The sequence below is a fragment of the Falco naumanni genome, chromosome 1 (genome assembly GCF_017639655.2).
Source record: "Falco naumanni isolate bFalNau1 chromosome 1, bFalNau1.pat, whole genome shotgun sequence".
NCBI lineage: Eukaryota > Metazoa > Chordata > Aves > Falconiformes > Falconidae > Falco > Falco naumanni.
In genome coordinates, this window is record NC_054054.1 from 19,567,335 (window position 1) to 19,586,241 (window position 18,907).

At 38.1% G+C, this 18,907-nt stretch overlaps 1 protein-coding gene across 11 annotated transcripts in view; it reads right to left on the reverse strand.

Annotated features, from left to right (window-relative positions):
• KIAA1109 (KIAA1109 ortholog) overlaps nt 1–18,907 on the reverse strand; it is a 125,136-nt gene that overhangs the window by 43,287 nt on the left and 62,942 nt on the right. For 9 of the 11 annotated variants that reach the window (XM_040583966.1, XM_040584009.1, XM_040583989.1 and 6 more), the window contains exons 38-49: nt 18,166–18,316; nt 16,874–17,026; nt 15,392–15,632; nt 13,893–14,041; nt 11,857–12,076; nt 10,784–10,942; nt 8,961–9,136; nt 8,240–8,415; nt 6,904–7,610; nt 5,345–5,584; nt 4,886–4,979; nt 3,321–3,371 (exon numbers count right to left, since the gene is read on the reverse strand). In XM_040583966.1, the coding sequence (XP_040439900.1) occupies nt 3,321–3,371; nt 4,886–4,979; nt 5,345–5,584; nt 6,904–7,610; nt 8,240–8,415; nt 8,961–9,136; nt 10,784–10,942; nt 11,857–12,076; nt 13,893–14,041; nt 15,392–15,632; nt 16,874–17,026; nt 18,166–18,316 (2,517 nt within the window). The remainder of the gene's footprint in view (nt 1–3,320; nt 3,372–4,885; nt 4,980–5,344; nt 5,585–6,903; nt 7,611–8,239; nt 8,416–8,960; nt 9,137–10,783; nt 10,943–11,856; nt 12,077–13,892; nt 14,042–15,391; nt 15,633–16,873; nt 17,027–18,165; nt 18,317–18,907) is intronic. The other 2 variants (XM_040583943.1, XM_040583950.1) reach the window with 2 other exon arrangements.

Here is an 18,907-nt window from a genome sequence, read left to right on the forward strand (position 1 = left end):
TTAAACTGTTATTCTTGCATAACATAAGACCATTTGAGTATTACACACACTAGGCTGCACGTACACAAACAAATTTTCACACACTGAAACAAACAAGAACCTTCCATTTCAGCTCCTTTCCAGGAATAAACTGGAATCATCCTTTTCATAAGAAGATTTAGTAAAATCTGATTTTAGCATCCAAATAGGTCAGTGGAGGAAACACTCAGCAATAAATACATAGCAAGTGATAAACGGGTTTGTGAATTAATACTGATGTTTAATTGACACATAGTATTCCAAAATATGAAGTCTAAACTTCATTTGAATGTTAAGGAGGATATTGTTCAAAATGGATAACCAAGATAAAAATACAACTGCACGAAGCTGACAGTTTTTGATGTCAAAATGAAATTGTGGCATATCAGAATTCACTAAGCTCCTATTAAAAAAGATACATGGGGTAACACATTGATGTTTCTCATCTAAGGTCAATTACTGGAGGGTTACCCAACGGAAGTATATTATGTAGCCAGCACAGAATATCACAGCCTCAAAGAGAAAGACACACAGTTCAGAAGATGTAGTTCATCAGCTAAAACATCTTTAAAAATAGACTCTATACAATTGCAACATTCAATGAAAGTTTCTCAATTACTGTATTTTAAGGAGAATATAAAAAATACTTCTTGCATCATGATTTAAATTGTTCTACAGACAGTTTGGTTTCATGGTGAAAGTTACAATATTCTATGTATTCCAATCCCCAAGTCATTTTTCTTCTGTGAAGCCCAAACAGATGTCTCCTTATTCTAATGTTAAAATATCAGCTAGCCCAAAGCATCCCAGGTGTGGAAATGAAAAAAACAAACCGAACTCCAACCCAACATCATCATCCTTCTACTTATAATGAAGAAATACACAGCACTGTAACACAACCACAGGCCTATCAACAGCAGATTGATTTACTGAACCTCTAGAACCATTTTCAGATTTCCCCAGCTACAAGTGACCTAAAATGGTTATGGATTAGAATTTTAGGGTAGACTGTCAAGCAGAAACAATTTCGGAATATTTGAAGAATTTACACAAGTATGATGGAGGAAACATCTTAACTCAGAAGTGTTTTCAAAAAAACATTATACAAATAAACATTACTTAAGAAAAGGGCAGACTTATTTTAACCCACTTCTTTGAGACACCTATTATTTCTCTGTTGATGTTTGCTTATTTCCTGCTCTCTTCCTGCTGTCATTCTGACTGAACTACTGTCAATCCAATCAAGAACACATTTTTTCCCCCATCTATAACACAAAATACTACTGTGTTAGCTATTCCAGCATCCAAAGAACAATATTCAACTTCAGGGAAGTTGCAGGATCTCTTCCTGACCTGCACCAGACAGCCTAGACTTAACCTACCTTTGTATAGAAGTTAAAAGTAAAGGTAGCTGGAATTGACATCTGTACTGAATTTAGAATCACTTCCAAACATGGGAATTCATACCATTTGCAGTACTTCCTTAATTTAAAAAAATCACAGCAATACAGACGTCACAGGAGAATGAGATTTCAGCAAGATCCAACTGTGCTTCTCTGCTAAAGTATTTCCATATTTCATGCAACAAATGAATTACACTGTCACTTCTTGGTCTACAAAAAGCCTACGCCCATCACAGACTGAGCTGCAGAACAACCGTGCAGCTATTCATTTACTTGGAATGAGCACTACACGTGTCACACCTGCAGTCTGCTTACCTATGGGGATATGCCTATAACAGATCTGGCGGAATATCATTAAAATCATTAACTGATATTTAAATTATATACCAGTAATGGATTCAGAAGTCATTCTATGCTCTTGCATCAATTCCATAAATAATCACTCTGCAGACAAACTTGTGAAAACAGTTTTTGTCCCACTACAGAACCGGCTACAAGGCCATCACTCAACCTAACAGATTTATGGGAACGTTAGAAAAAGCGGGGAAAAAACATCAGCAGGAGGCCTGTAACACACACAGGAACTACCACACTGAGTCAGATGAAGATTCAGGCAGTAGCAGATACCCGGGGCATAAATCAAGTGATCCTTCCCTTAATTCCAGCCATCAGGGGTTTACTTTTTAAGCCAGAGGCTGCATTGTGTTCACGCCTCACCACCAGATCTACCCTACAAGGATTTGCCCAATCCTTTTAATAGTTTATCCTTTTGCCGACCACATCATATGGCAATGAATTCAACTGTTCAGTGACACACTACGCAAAAAACCACTTTCTTTTGTTGGTTTAGTGTTGCTACCAGACAAAAAGGAACAAACCCCAGTCTTTTCTTTATATCACTTGCAGTTTTACAGTCCATCACCTCTCCTTCCAGAGCTACCACCTATAAAGGCCTGTAGTCTCACAACACTGAGTATATACACCTGCTGTAACAAAGAGCAGTTGTACTACATCCTTCTAGAAGATATGCACTGGTGGTCTAGAGCAGCAAAAGAAACCTGTACTCAGAATACTGCTGGGGGGTGGGGAGGAAAGAGAAAAAAGGTGGAGGGGGGGAAAGGAGAGCCTCACTACTTTTGGCTACGTAACGCTTCTTCTCTGAATACTGCAGGCTCATTGTGAAAAAGGGCTTCTGGACTACCAGTGCATCATTCCCCACCTTGGCTGCTACTCCCCTGAGACTCTCTGAACTTAGGCGTGGGGAAGCAAGTACGCAACTAGAAAGAACACGTTGCATCTTTGGTGAAAGCAAAGACCTGACTCACACACGCAGACATGGGGGAGACAAAAAGCATCACCTTCATTAGCAGCAGATGCACAGGCAGAGTTTTCAGGAAAACACTTTGTGTTAGCATAGCCTGGTCAGCATGCCCAGGAATTAACCCAGCATAGAGGCAAATAAAGGCAAGAGGAATGGTCCTATTTGTGCTGAAATCACAGCAGGTGCGAGCACTCCAAGCACGGCAGTTCCTTACCAAGTCCAAAGCACATCTAACCTGCCTGCTCCTTTACATTTTATGAGCATTATGTTACCTCCTCAAAATGAGCAGAGGAGTGGATCTAACAAACTTAACAGCCAGTGAAACTATTCTAGCATTACTGGAGTGACTGTATAGTGTAATACCTGCCCCTAAAGCTAGCCTGTTAACATTTACAAGGGCTTTTTTGGACAGGTATTTAGCAGGCTACGTTAAAAGCTTATCTAGGTAATATTAGATGTTAAACTAAAATGTATTCAAGCAACATCTGCCTACACAATCACACACAGTAGGAATGCAGCCACTAGCTACACAACACAGAGTTAATCGCAAGACTATGAAACATAATAATATGACATACAGAAACTCTTGTTTGGCTGTGCTTGTAGGAGATGTAGGAAAATCCTCCAGTCTACAGATGAAGATTGAAGAGAAAGCAAGAAAAACAAAAACAAAGCAAATAAAGAATAAACATTCATGCAAAATTAGTCAGTTAATTACTTGTAACCCACAATATGACACTTACTTTCAAATTTACCTCATTTAGGATTTTGGGGTTTTTTAGGGTTTGTTGTTTGCTGCTGCTGTTGTTAAAGATTTATCATTATTTACCCCCTTTCCTTTGGTACCCTCCCTATATGGAAGCTCAGTACAATGATGAGGTAAAACAGACATAAAGAACCTCAGTTGCCTTCAGAAATCCTACATGGCTGTCAGATTCGCACTTATATTTATCCACCTGAAACACACTTAGCAGAAACAATTAGCTGGAGATACTTATGAAATTCTGTATGGTTTAAGTGCTATGTATTATCTTCCAAACTACACAGAAATTAAAAGGAGAGACTCAAGTCCCATTATTTAGCCCCTTTTCTACAACATTAATATTCTAAAACCAGATCACATACTAAGGGTTACCCAACTAAGACTCAAACTGCATGAGGGTGATCTATATGACAAAGCATTGTGGTTCAACTGTTGTTTTGCAACTTAAACAGAAAGAAGTTCATCTAGAAACAAAGAAAAATAATGCATGCCCTTTTTTGAGTTTGTGAACCTGGGAAAAAAAAAAAAAAATCCCCAAAACCAAAAACACCCTAATGTGGAAGCTGAACAAGTAATTCAAGATGTTCATGCACAAAAAGTGATTCTCTCCCCAGCCCCTGCCAAGTTGTGTCAATTATATAAAGGGTGGAGAATGGATATAAGAACTGTAAAAATGACACAAAGAATCATCCATCATGGGAATTCCAAAAGACACCTATTAAAGAAACAATACAGATCTTAAATGGGAATAATCAGCATCAGTAGGTTAAACACTCCCTAAAAATCTTGTATGGTTTAGTGGGACCTATAAGCTTCAAAAAGCAATTAGAAGCATAAAAGAAACAATACACACAATGTGATAAAGTTTCTATGCATACACCACACAAATAATTTTGCAGAAAGCTCTGATTACATGAAATCTAATTTCTTTCTTTTTACAAGAGGACCTGTCACATACAGTTTTGCAGTCAGGTCACCTACCCATTTACACTGTGATCCTACAGCCAGTTCTGAACTTACTATTATCTTTAACTAGAAATAGAAAAGAACAGTATTCCTGTTCATGTCTATGGCTTGTGTGAATGGGTGCCCTAGACTGAAACCTACTAATACTTTCACCATATTCCTTCTCAGCTTACTCAGACATGCCTTCCACAGAAAAGCCTCCCATCAATGGGCACGTGCAACTAGTTTTACACGTCAAACTCCAACCCAGTTTTGCAACAGCTTCACGACTGCCACCAAACCCTATGACTTCACAGATTCTACCTAAAGACTTATCAATGCTTTCTCCATATGAAGCTACATACCTTTGCTGTCACACAACTGATACCACTTCTACGCACTTGAACATTTTAAATTGTCAGGCTTCATACTTACTGGATATTTGGCGTAATTCCCTCCAGCAGGACGATATTGACACCTCCTATGTGAGCAGTGGCACACGTCTCTGTCATCTTTTGATGTAGTACATCTTTAAAAAAAAAAAAAAAAAGAAAATATATTTAACAGCATTTCATTCAGTAAAATACTTCCAGGTAAGCCTACTGCTTTCAAAAAAATAGTAGCAGGAAAAAATTAAAAAATTACAGGTTTAGTATTTGCATTAAGTAAAATCAAATCAAATGACAACAAGAAGAAAGCTTTTGAAAATGAAAGGAGCAACCAACTTGTTGAACGTTGTTACACTATCCATACGCAAACATAATGCACATCTATTTACAAACAAAACACAGTACACATGCACATACATACGCATTGCTATAGGCATACGCACACACAGAGTCATGTAAAGTTGCCACCGAATTTAATTACAAAGTACATTTTAGCTTATCCAACCTTTCATTTTTTCTTTCAGGGTGAAACTGCCATGGATTCTCTTCAGTTCGGACTCCATCGTCAGACCTCCAATGTCAGCCTCCAGGTGGGTTCGGTTCACCATGCCTATTCCAAAAACTATGAGAGTCACATGTTGTGGCTCTGAAGTCACCAGGCTGCGCTTCCTCTGCGCGTCTCTGCCGTTATCCTGTTCATTCTCAAACACCACTCTACAAGCAGGTTCGGTTGGGCTTCGAACACCTACAAAAATACAGAGTTATTTAAGAATAATTTACAAGAAATCCTTGGCATATCTGATTTATGTTTGTATTTGAAAACAAGGATCATGTGTCTTGCACATCAAAGGAACTCTTCAGGCAAATTATCTGTGCCTCGCTTATTCCACTCTAATAACACTGCAACTGGACCAAATCCAAGACAATGCGGACAACAATGAGTGATGTGATTTAATTATTATTGATAGATATATTCTCATGTACATTTTGTAAATATTCATATTTATATTTTTATTGTTACACAATAAAAATACTCTGAGACTTTCCAACTATCCTATTTCTTTTCTGACTCTTTCACAGCCGAAGGGTCTTATAATTGAGTCTGGGATTAGCAAGTTTTCCTTTTCACCACTCAAGAGCACAAAAACAACATAAGAAAATTTACATTTTGTGCAGATACCATCGCTGTGGATACCATATTCTGTGCATAAAAGATACTGCCCTCTGCTTAACAGAAGCTCTCCTTTGACATTTCCTCAGTTTTTCACTGTTTAGTTAAAAAAGATGTCCAAAGAAAACATGCTAAACTAGTAAGTATACCATTCCCTGCATATTTACAACCTAAGCTCACCAACAAAAACAACGATGCCAAGTAGGCTCTCAACCTTACTCTGCTGTGCTAAAATACAATGGAAAGAGAGAGCAATGACCACTCTAGATCTCAAAAGATCTGGATGAAATTGGCCCAAACACCTATTATCTTTGCTGGACTTCATAAAAAAAAAATATCAGTATTTCACCTCTTCTGCTCTCAAAGCTAGGTTCACAGATTATTTTTTTCTCAGTCATTCCCAGGGCATAAATTGTTTCCCTCATTTTCACAGAACGATAATACACAGCATTTCCAGCAGCCACATGAAAACAAAGTAGTACCTAGGGAGGAACAAACTCTACACAATCCACTCTAAGTAAAATTCACTCTCCACACAATTAACCAGAAAAGTTAATCTTTCAACGCAGTCCCACACCCACTGCAAATCCAGATTAACGGAGCTGCACAAGAGTATCAAGGGACTGAATTTAAAACCAATCAATTAACACTTATTTGACCAATTCTAGGATTGAAAGAATCAAAGCATACTATACATCCAGGAAAATACCTTTTTTCTTCTGTACACCATCTTGGTGAACAAGGTCCCCCTCACATCCTTCACCACTTGCCCTTCTGATCCAAGTTGGATGGGGTGGGCAACTTTCAAAAACCACCTTATGATCAAGCTTTAGAATAATACACTTGAGCAAAAGCACGCACTCTCAATTACTTGGATTTGTGAACTAGTTTACCTGTTGGCCCAAAAGTTTCAGAAGACTTTTCTAAAATCCCGGTTGGATCAGAAATGAGTGAATAGAAGTTCAACAGTTTATACATATTTTGCCAGCACTCAGCAGAAGGTTCGCTCTGTTCCGACACAGTAATAGAGTCAGAATCATCCATATGAATAGTCATGTGGTCAACTACATCTTTTGAACCTTTCCTGGACACTTTAGAAGTCCTTCTTTCTGACCTTCCCAAGGAATTCTTGTTTCGAGACTCTTTTTTATTGTTCTCATTGTTCGTTCGCTTGTTCTTCGTGTTGTTCACTCTGTTACCTCCATTAAGGCTTCCTCGAGAGCTTCGGCTGAAATCAGAAGAGCGGAAGTCTCTGTGTTTGCGGGTTTTAAAAGTAGGTGTTGGAGAGGCTGATCCAGCCGTGTATCTGCTAAGTTTGATGTCTGTCTGCGTGGCTTTGATATCATCAATCATTGTACTAAACTGATGAATGAGACGAACCAGTGCCATATCTACGTGCTGGCTTATGGACTGGCAAGAAATTGTAAAATTACAGTGAAAAGTATTATAATAGCGTTTATTCAAGTCATGAAAAGAAAGGGCATTGGCGGAGTTATGAGGTGTGCACATGGATTTCTCCATCACAACGGCACTAATACTGAAAGTTTCTAACATCAAAGCTGGTTTGAATTCAAGAGGAGGAAGATTGACAGCTCCTTGCCTAAGGAAAGAAAAAGGTACAAGTTACTACTTAGTTTCTTTTTATCAGAGTCAAATATTTTTTTAACACAGTGGTTCATCTAATTTACTGAATCCAACATTTTATTTCCCTTAGGATATCACCTTACCAGTTATAAATATAAAAAAATAATTTTTATACTTTCATACTGCATGCTACTAACATAGTAATCATTCAGTTCTATGCAAACTTACTTTGGCATGCAACTTTTCCATCACAACCTAGTTTAGCCCAAAGGGCAGGGGGAAAATTCAGTATTTACGCTGAAAGTAACAGCCTCATTTACAGGATGAAGTACAAAACAGCATTTAAGAGTCTCTCAAATTTCCCCTACTATTATTCCCACCAGCTCTCCCTTCCCCAGTCTTCAATTTTCATAAGTAGCTGAGATTCAAATACTTAAAATTTCCAAATCATTCCACAGGAAGATTAAAAAAAAATAAAAATATTCTAACAGGAAGACAAAACAGATAAGATTAAAGAAAAAAAAAAAAAAAAAAAGGACTGATCCTTACTCTATGGAAGTACTTTGGAATTCTGTGTCTTCACATGAAAATCCTAATTTCTTTTCTTTAGCCAATATACACATTTCCAAGTATCTCACAACATACCTTCGAGCTCGCTTGCTTTTTCTTTCCTTGGCTGTATCTGAATCAACAATATCTGCCCTTAGACAGTCCAAAGTTCCTGAGAATGAAAGGTACTCCCCAAAGTACATTCTGTAGCAGAGTGGCATTGCATCCTGAGACTGAATTCCCGTGTAACTTAGAAGAGGTTTGAAAACAACCTACAAAACAAAACCCACTGCTTTACTTCTTATTATCTAGATTATTATCTTCTTGCTCCATCATTTGTTGATCTACAGTATTTCCAACGTCAGCTACATCACACAGAACACTCAAGTTTTATTGTCAGTGCTGTAAAACAGAAGGAAGGGGGATTAAAAGGAGAAGCTTTACGGACTTTTTGAGTAAAAAGACTGACAACACAGCAAGCCAGCACTGAATCCTTAGCTATGGGAGCAAGGTTTTTGCATGTTCCTCTCAGTAAAAAGCACTCTGGAGAACTAGGTTACTCTCATAAACGCTCCAGTATGTTCTCTCTGAGGTCATAAAACAATGCTCTATTAATCACCATTCATAACGTTTGTTATGGGACACCTCAGAGGTTTCTTGAGCCTTTCCTCTTTGCACAGGAATCTATCAGAAACGTGTACAAAAATAAGATAATGTTTTCATTGTTGTAAGTTTGTTGTTGTTTTCGTTTGGTTTTCTTAAGTAATAACTATTTTTCCCTACAGCATTTCAAACTACATCAGCAAACCACACCTACCTGTGCATCTGCTAGCTGGACAGCAGGAAACCCCTGGTTACCCTCTTCTACACCTGCAATGTCATCCTGACTGGTGCTGTGCTGGGAGTGTGTGCCATCCAGGGTGTTCTGGTCACTAGACAAAACAGTGTTGAAGTCTGAAGCAGAGGGTATAGTAGGAAGATTGGGTGCCACACCTGAAAAATAAATACCCATGGAACGCTAACAGCACAGCAAATTTTATCACCACCAACTCTATTAATTTAGCAAGATTAATTATAGAGAAACACATGCCATACACACAGAAAGTCAGAGCCCCAGTCAGGTCTCCGACCTCACAGAAGTGGTATTCAGGGTAAAGAAACTCTTGCTGAAGAGGAACTAGAGACAGTCCAACTCATATTTGGAAAGCACAAAAATATTTCCTTCTTATTGCCTTCCTTCCTGAGGCCTTTTGTCTGCATTGTGTTCTATAGAGTATTTGACTCCTGTTTAAACTGAAATAGTATGTAGGCTGAGTAGCCTATATCAGCAACAATAATAAAAAAAAAAAATTATCCTCAGTTGAGATACTTGCTTTTAGCTTTCAATGTGCTGTAAGCTTCTGGGTTTTTTTAGTCCCAATGCAAAATCCACTAATCTGACATCTACTGATTAGTCTCTACCCAAATACGTTCCTCAGAGGTGACTAGGGACAGCCACTTCCCTGCAGCTGCTTGTTTGTGAACAACCAGACTTGCAGCACAAGGACAGAGTGATGCTGAATCACCTGCACGTTGAGTCTAGACTGGACTCAACTCCATGAGACAGAGTTGCTCTGCCAATGTAAATTAATCCCGATTCTTCAAAATTCAAGCTTACAGCACTTAGTGGAGAGCCAGAAAAATGGTTTGGATAGATCTGTGTCTGAGTTAAAATCAGAGTCTCAACTTCAGGAACGGAAGCGTGTGAACAAACTGTTACAGTTTCAGTAGGAAAAAATGCATCTTTTTTCTGAAATAAATAAATGAATAAACAAAATTGAAAGCTATGCTTCTACCCTATGATTCTTTCTGCAGAGAAACATGTTCCAGTTTACAGAGTAGTCACACCATATGTACATACACGTAAAGCACAAAGATGTTCTGTAGGATCAGAATATCTGTTCAATATTAAAAACAAACTGAAAAAAATTCTTACTGCCTAAGATTAATGTATTACAGCTGAAAGACCGTTAATATAGGAAACATTCAAATTTAGTGTCACTAGAAAAGAAAGTTAAGAGACACACATTTGAAGATTATGAATGATGACAGGCTTACAAGAATAATAAACATGCTGCAAGAAGTTGTTATGTATCTGCTTCATTAATACACTTAAGATTTTCAGTAATGTGTATTTTCTTTTCTCCATTCCCTTACACCAGCTGATCATTCCAGTTCCCGAGGAACTTACTTTCAAAACACATGGTTAGTTTCAAGCTGAACAGAGAAAGAGCAAGGATTCCAATGTACAAAATTTTTATCACAAAAACAGCATATGCAAATTAGATTAAGAATAACTAACAAAATCCAAGGAACTCTGCAACCGAGGATGATCTTATGGCTTAGCTTTTGACACCTACACATCGTTTTGGAAGTTACATTTACATTTTCAAATGTAAGAAAAACCTGAATTTTTGGAGGCAGGGTGCAAGAAATGAAAACAACAGGTCTGCTTAAATCATATTTGTTCATTTTCCGGTTTGCTGAGAAGTCCCACAAATAGTATGTATGTTGTCACCTGCTCACTTACAGAAAAAAGTGGCCAACACAGGAACAGCCAACCCAGAGTTATCTCTTAAATTCAGCTGTAATTAACAATACCTGTTGGAAGACTATTGTGTCCAGATTTTGTGGCCGGACTTTCTTGTACTACACTTCCTCTGTTGCCCACAGCATTTGACATCCAGTTATAGAAGCTCACAGAAGATGGTTCAGACAGCAAAGGATGTTCAGATAACATGTCTGTGGCCACAGTATTTCCTATACAGACAAAACAGAAGAGCTTTAGCATTTGTCATATCCAAGTCAGCAAAAACCAGGAATGCAGCATGATTTTACTGACAATATCTATTTACTATAAAAGTAAGCCTACTTCTCAAGGTATACTGCAGTAAATTGTGTCAAGCAGCACTACAGGTGCTACCATGGAAGTTATACTATGACGCTAAATGGATGTTGCACTACAAGCACCTTTTCATTTGTTCATCTCTAACATTAATTAGAGGAAAGGAGTCATTAAGAAACAAAAATACCTTTTTTTCTGAATAATATTTCATTCCCTGACAGCAAAGGAGAGAGGTTTTAGAGAAAATGCAGCAAAGTTAAATCTCTTTTTCTTTCTATAAATCATAACAATGCACTCTGGACAGTAACATAGAACATAAAAATTTCAATGTATGTATTTCAAACTTCTACAAAACACATTTGTTCAAAAGACCATTACTAAAAATCTCCAAATTATTATACACAAACTAAAGTACTAGGACATTCGTTTTAGTCCACTTTTGGAGCTACTTAAAAGGTCAAGAAAAAAATGACAAATACAGAATGATCACTCCATTTCCTTATTCACTGAAAAATATTCACTTAAGTAATTACGTATTATACTCAAAAAGTAGTAAGGCTAACTAAAAGGAAAATACTTTATTTATTTTGTTAGCTGTAATTTCTTTTCCCAACCCAACGTACTCGCTGCTTGCTTCTAGGAAATAAAATGGTATGGTGCAGTGATGTTTGGGAACTGCTATTAAAAAATATGATTATTTGGGAGGAGGGAGGTGGGGTCTTAAACAGAAAAGATAACTCATAGTGAATATATAGTAACTTTTCTAAGTCATGAAAATAAAACCAATCCTCCCTTCCCCTCGCTTTAGCTTACTTATGCTACATCATACCTGTTCTTGTTAAAGAACTACTTTTAACTGCAGTGGTACTTCTTTGAGGAGTCCCTTCCAAAAGATTATGCAGGCTAGGAAAACTCCCAGTAAGATAGCTGAGCAGACTCTCTTTTCTTGGACTTTCTTTGACTGCCATTCCAGAACGGCCAACGTGCACTGGTGAATCTGTAGCTGTATCTCCGCTAGTGTAACTTAAGGAATGATATGGATGTATACCCTTGTGGAGAAAACAAAGAAACTAATTAAGTACTGCATAAACTGCAAAAAGGATGTGACATTTGGTCTGAATACGAGATCAGAACACAGTAACAACAAAATTCTTATTCCCACAAACTTTTGGACAAGTAGCACTTCGTTTGGGGCAGGTTATACACCGTATGGTTATCACGCATAAAGGTGCTATTGAATTCTCAAGTATTAAAATAATCTTGTGTGTAAAAACAGTTTAAAAAGTCAAACGAGTAACAAAATGGAACTGCGGATGTGTAGAATTCATCTAAAGCAAGTTTGCAGAAGGAAGAGCGCGTATCACTAAATACAAGCCTTGCTGGTATTTGGTCTTTGTCTGAAGACCAAATGGTCTGAAGACCAAACGCCATCCTTAGTGTAACGGTAGGTGCAGCCTTTGGGGAAGGTGAAGAACAGAAGCTGGGGACTTCTGGCACCAAGAGGAAGGCTCCTGGTCCACCCAAAGGTTTAACACTGTGAAAGAGGTTCTCTGCCCTCAAATTGAAGAGCAGCCAGATCTGTTCTTGAGCAAAGCATCTGGGCCACTTAATCCTAAACCATCCAAGACGAGCAGGAGGGAGCAGTAAGTGGTAGTAGGTGAGTATCTGCTAGAGGGGACAAATGCGCCAGTACATGCTGGGGTCCAACCAGCTGAAAAACGGCTTTGCAGAAAAGGACCTGGGGGTTCTGGTGGATACCAAGTTGAATGTCAGGCAGCAATGTGCCCTTGCTGGGCTGCCCAGCCTGGGCTGCCTCAGGCAGTAAGCTGCAAACAAGTCAAGGAAGGTGATCCTACGCCCCTGCTTGGCACTGGTGAGGCTGCACCTGGAGTATTGTGTCCAGTTATGGACTCCCCAGTACAAGAAAGAAATACTGGGGGGAGTCCAACAAAGGGCCCCTCAGAAGATTAAGGGACTGGAACATCTCTCCTATGAGGAAAGGTTGAAAGAGCTGGGACTGGCTCAGCCTCGTGAAGAGAAGGCCCAGGGGGGATCTTACTAACAAAACAAGTGTAAATACCTGCAGGAAGAATGCAAAGACAACAGAGCCAGGCCCTTCTGAGTGATGCCCGGTGACAGGACAAGAGGCAATGGGCACAAACTGAAACACCGGAGTTTCCTCCTGAACATCACTTTTTTATCGTGAGGGTGACTGAGCACTGTCACAGGTTATGGAATCTCCATCCTTGGAGATATTCCAAAGCCATCTAGACACAATCCTGGGCAACTGGCTCTGGGTGGCCCTGCTTGAGCTGGGGGACTGGACAAGGTGACCTACAGGGGTCACTTCCAATCTCAAAAACCCTGTGAAAAAACACAGCTAAAAAAGGAACCAGTACAAGGCACCAAACTCCCTAATACACAGATGACAACAAATTACTTACAGAAAAACAAAAAAACCTAACGCACAGCTTTCATAGACTCTTCCTGCTCAGAAAGTAGAGATAAAAATAAAATCTTGCAGTTTTCTGAACAGCTTGTAGAATAAAAACCCCACACTAATATTACTAGAAGTTATTGAAGAGCTTTGTCAATCTTAGATTTTGTGTAACAACAGTTAAATCCTCATTCCTGCTTACATAAATATATGAAAAGTCATAAAAGCTAATGCACATATATATTGTTTTTAAGCATGGCTCTGAAGCTAATTGGCAAGAAAAACAATAAAGAACAGATGTAGAATATAGGTCAACTGATTAAGCATCACTTTTATAAGGTAAGGAGCACACCTCCCACGTGCTACAGTTATAGTTAGTTATAGTTACAAATCACTTTCCCCCGCTGTGCATGGCACAAGAAACTTACCTTTATTTTCAGAACAGAATCACTGTGAGTGTGAGTCTTGGATAATTTCCTCATGATCTCAGCACCAGTTACAGGCCCAGAAGAGCTGCCAGCAGGTGGGGGGCGGTTCGCTGTTCCTTCCAAGAGCATTGTATGCTCACTGACAGTAGCTGGAACCAAGCAAAAAAATTTTCTCATTTGTATATATATGGGGGACCAAGATTATCTATTATTAGATACATTTATTTGCAAGCAGTCATGACCTTCCAAATTCTGACACACACCCACACATAGCTGTCTAGGGACTTTTAAGACAAGTAAGAAAATCTCAGACATGATTTTGTTTACTAATCCAAGCACAAATCTTTTTGTCTTTCTAATGACATACAACTGTTGCTCTGTGCTACAGATCCAAAAGAAAGTTGCCAAATCTCTTTTGCTGACTTGGGCATGACTTATCATTTTTTTAATTAAGATGCTTCCATTTGCATGAATTCCATGTGTAAGTGAATGTATACAAGGCAGAAAAATTGCTGCTTCCAAAATTCTTAGTGGAAAAATAGAATAATATACGGGGGGCGGGGGGGGGGGGGGGGGGGGGGGGGAGGGCAATTACAATACATCACTGGCTCTAAAAGTCTGCTTCTGCTCAACCAAAGCACGTATTTTGGAGGAGGGGGCAAACACTCCCATCATACAGTATGATTATATACTAGTTTCACACACAAACATCTCTCTAAGCTGATAACTGCTGCCTAGCTTTTAACTAAAAGCGGATTCTCCTCCTGATTTTTTAAAAATATTTTTCTCCATGTTACGTAATTTTTACATGAGAAAAGAAAAACATAAACGTATTCCTGAGAAGAGCAGCGCTTTACATACATGCTACAATCACAAAATAACTGAGTCGCCTCAAGGCAGCAAAAAAAAGAGTGCTCCAACATGTATCTATCTATGCCCTCCATTTCTCTGGTTCTTACTTCAGTCAGCTGTGTATTCAGTACAGAGCTAAATCAGTAGCATTTGTTAAATCGGCAGTGTGTAAGCTGGCAACAGAAATATACCAGAAATAAGTAGTAAAAATGAGGGAGAAAAAAAAAAAAGAAAATGTATTTTCACAAAGACCAAATAAGAAGGCAGGTTTGAAGTTATTCCTGGGAAAGTTCATAGAATTGCATGTTACAATTCTTAACTACAGTCAAAAGAACAACATCCTAATTCCAAGCTGGCAAATAATTAAGCTGATGTATTTTGTGCAGTAAAGAACAAGAAAAAGCATGTGAAGAAAGATAAATCTCCTGTTTTGGTTTTCCCCAAACAAGTAATATTTATCATAATGCTAAAATTATAATTAGCAGCAGCTTCAAAATGAAGATGATTCTAAAAAAAGAACTTTGATGTTTCTAAAAAAAGAAAAATATACTGTATTTAAAGCATTAAAGCTAAAGAAGATACAAATGCTCTGAGAGGAGCCACTTCTCCCTATGATTTTTTACGGAGAGAGAAGAACACAAAAATACCTGCATCAAATTCAAACTCGGCTCCATCAGCACTTGTGTCGCTCTGAAGACCCCCTCCGTTGTCTAATCCCAGTCCATCCTCATGCTCGTGGCAGGCATTTGTCTGCAATTTCACTGGCTGAGCTGGTCTGTGTAGGCTGACTCCTTTAAAAGCTGGGGTCACCACAATGAACTTCATCCACTGTCTTGCTAAGGCAACTAGACCTTTCTTTAAGGTTACTAAGGCAGGAAGGCCATCACTCTTAAAAAAAAAAAAAAAAACAAAAAACAAACACATGTATCACAGCATTTTAAAGTAAACTGAGGCAGGGGGGAAAGTCAGAATTCCCTTAAATCTTTATGCTGGCACCACACAGCACCCATTCAGACCGAAGAAACCATAGTGCTAACAGATAAAAATTATAGCTCCACTAAACACAGTAAATAAATTCATCTACATGGCCTGAGGATCTAGCCTGAGGGGCCAAAAATAAAGAACAGGAGGAAAAAGGTTTATTCAATACAAAACTAAAAGTACTTAAGTAATTATAAAGCTCTGAATTACTGACTGAAATTCATAACAGCAGTGGATTCTCTATAGAAACAGAACCAAAATTAAAAAGATTAAGTTTTTTCCATTGTTGGTAAGCAGGATTTTAAAACAGAAATTTGAGGCAAAAAATAGGGATTGTATTGATTACATCACTGAATTATAAAAAAGCTTATTTTGGCTACTAATCAAACTGCTGCTTATGCCACAAATTGTGCTAATTCTGATCACTGGGCTCTCAGCTGGATACTTTGGAAAATGTAGTGTTTAAGTCTGACACCCGTAGAATGGGATTATGAAAATGACACAACATCGGGAAGAAACACTCCTCCTTATGCCTAGTATGTTTGTTGAAACAATGATTTACCACTACAATCAGATGTTTACGTTCTAAACCCAACAGGAAAAAGATTAGATTCTTAAGCCTTAACGATTCCACAGTTCTAGCTCTTTTTTAAAAACTGCCTGCATTATCCAAGTATTTCTAAAAGACATGAAAACTAGTGCTGAGGAGAGAATTTTGAAGAAGTTAATCAGTGCATGCACCTGCCTTAATAATTGAGATGTATTCAATTTTAATACTAGAGATGCAAACTTTTACTATTAATTACTCAACATAACTGCTGTTATCTTCAAGAAAAATGAAATCTGATACAAAGGCCATGAACAACTTTAAAGATATGCCTTTCTGCTTTATGATTTCTCATGTATTTACTAATGAAATAGCTTGATAAAAATTATGCATATACACAGGTCACAACAAAACCAGCAGATCTGAAAGAAAATGAAATGAGGTAAGCCATATCTACTTATCAATCTAAGGATATATACAAGTTTGGGTTACGTTTTCTTGCTTGTTAACTTTACTTAAACTGTTAGGTAATTTAAGACATTAGAATTGTACATTTGAAACTAACGCGCTGAGCTATTTCCATTTTCACACGGTAACTCACCATGGTGGCATCCTCAATAATGGAGTAATTTGCTTGATGAAGGTAATGGTGCAATATATTACACAGTAAACAAGAAGGATTTTCTTGCAAGAAGCGGGCTACTTTGGTAAGCCTGTTGTACTTGCTTCTCAGGGGAAAGTGCACACTTTTATTCTAGAATAAAATGTAACAATTTTTCACATATGAACATACTTGCAAACAGAATCCACGTATGAACTACAAGATTTCACCTATGGTACGGCAAGCTTCTAACCCCATTTTGAACTTCTGCAACCAAGACTTGTCACACGGATACCCACCGTTATCTTAACTAGTGTATGTGAAAAATCATACCTGATGCTTATTTATTTATATTAAGTAATAAAACAGAAGGCTGGATTCAAATCGCAGACTTTGTAAAGTTACTTCTGGATTAACAGACATACACATAGATGAAATTTTCAAAGGAACTGTTTATTCCTAGTTAAAGAAAAAACAGGTACATTTCTAATTTGGTTCTATGCTAGAGAAAGAGTAGGAAAAGAAATAAGAAGGGAGTTAGCAATAAGAGACTGCTTGAAAGGATGATTTTTGAGTACAGAAGAAAACTAGCCTGACCCTAAGCTCATCAACCTTAAGATGCAAGACAGCATCTCACCCAGAACGGGTATCACCTCAAAATCTTCCCACTAGATGGTGCCAACCAAACGACCAGCAGAAAACTGCCTACACACAAGAAAGCGCCTTAGCAAATCACAGTAACACCCAATGCGTTACAAAAGTTCTACCAATCCTAGTTTTCAATAAAAAAATTTGTCTGTTTTGTGCTTCTTGCTAGGATGTTTCACCCTCGCAATGCTTGCCCCCCCTTCCTTTAACAAGCAGGTCCAATAAACACCATGATTCAATACACTGCAGGGGCACAGAAATTCTCATTTTCTCCTGAAAGACACCCTAAATATTTCATAATTCAACACACTTTCATGTTTCATGAATTATATTAGACGCTACAGCCATGTTTCTCACTCCTCCCTTTCAAAAGGTAGAATCTCCAGTTATTCTACGTGGAGACACACTCCTGTAAGAAGCACAAGACTTCCTCACTAGTAAGAGCAAATTTTTTTTCCACTGAAATTTAGATCGTGTACAAAAAGTACAAGTAGTGAGTTCTTGTGACCAGTTCTGGATGTAAAAAATCATAAAAGGTGCTCTAAGTTTGTCAGTGAAAATATCCATAATCCCAAACAAATATATAATACATATGACACTGCTCTGTTCCAATATACCTACTGCTTTTATAAAAGGCCTCTTACCTCTAAAGCTTCTGTCATAATGCAACCCATAACAGCACAGATTCGCAGGGTTCCTTCCGTTTCCAGTTTATTTAATGATGATTTCACCTGATCGATGGGTACAAGCCAAGCACCAACGGCAGGTGTTGCCGTACTCAGCAGGTTCAGCTGCCTGTTGAGAAAAACAAAAAGAATTAGGTATTCATGTCCAGCAGCAGCGATTAGCAGGATTTTCTAATGCTATTATAAATTATGTTCAAATAGGTGGAATATGACAGAACAATGTTAGAAAGTAACAAATACAGACTTACTGTCTAGAAAATAAGAACTGGTAAAAAGTACCTAAGGCAGGTTATGTTTTACTCAGTCACACACTTGTAATTGCAACCACTCTTGCTACTGCTACTCCCTCCTTTTCCCATTTGTATTCCCTATCGAAATCACAGTTTGAAACTCCCATTACTGACTAAATCGCACATTAACTATTGCACATTACATCATGCAGGGCTTTTGCTGCAGCACCGAGACAAGAAACCACTAAGAGTATTTTCCAATTTATAGCTCCATACTGATCTTAAACTACTGACAGATGTGAATATTTGGCTTATTCTACAAAAACAACATGAAAAAATATCTTAGAAAGATTAATCTTGAACATTATCCTGCAGTGGCATTAAGATCATGGGTTAAGCATCTGGCTGAATACCAAAAGAGTGGTTCTCTTCTCTAGCATCTCTCCTACTCAAAAAAGATACCCTCCCCT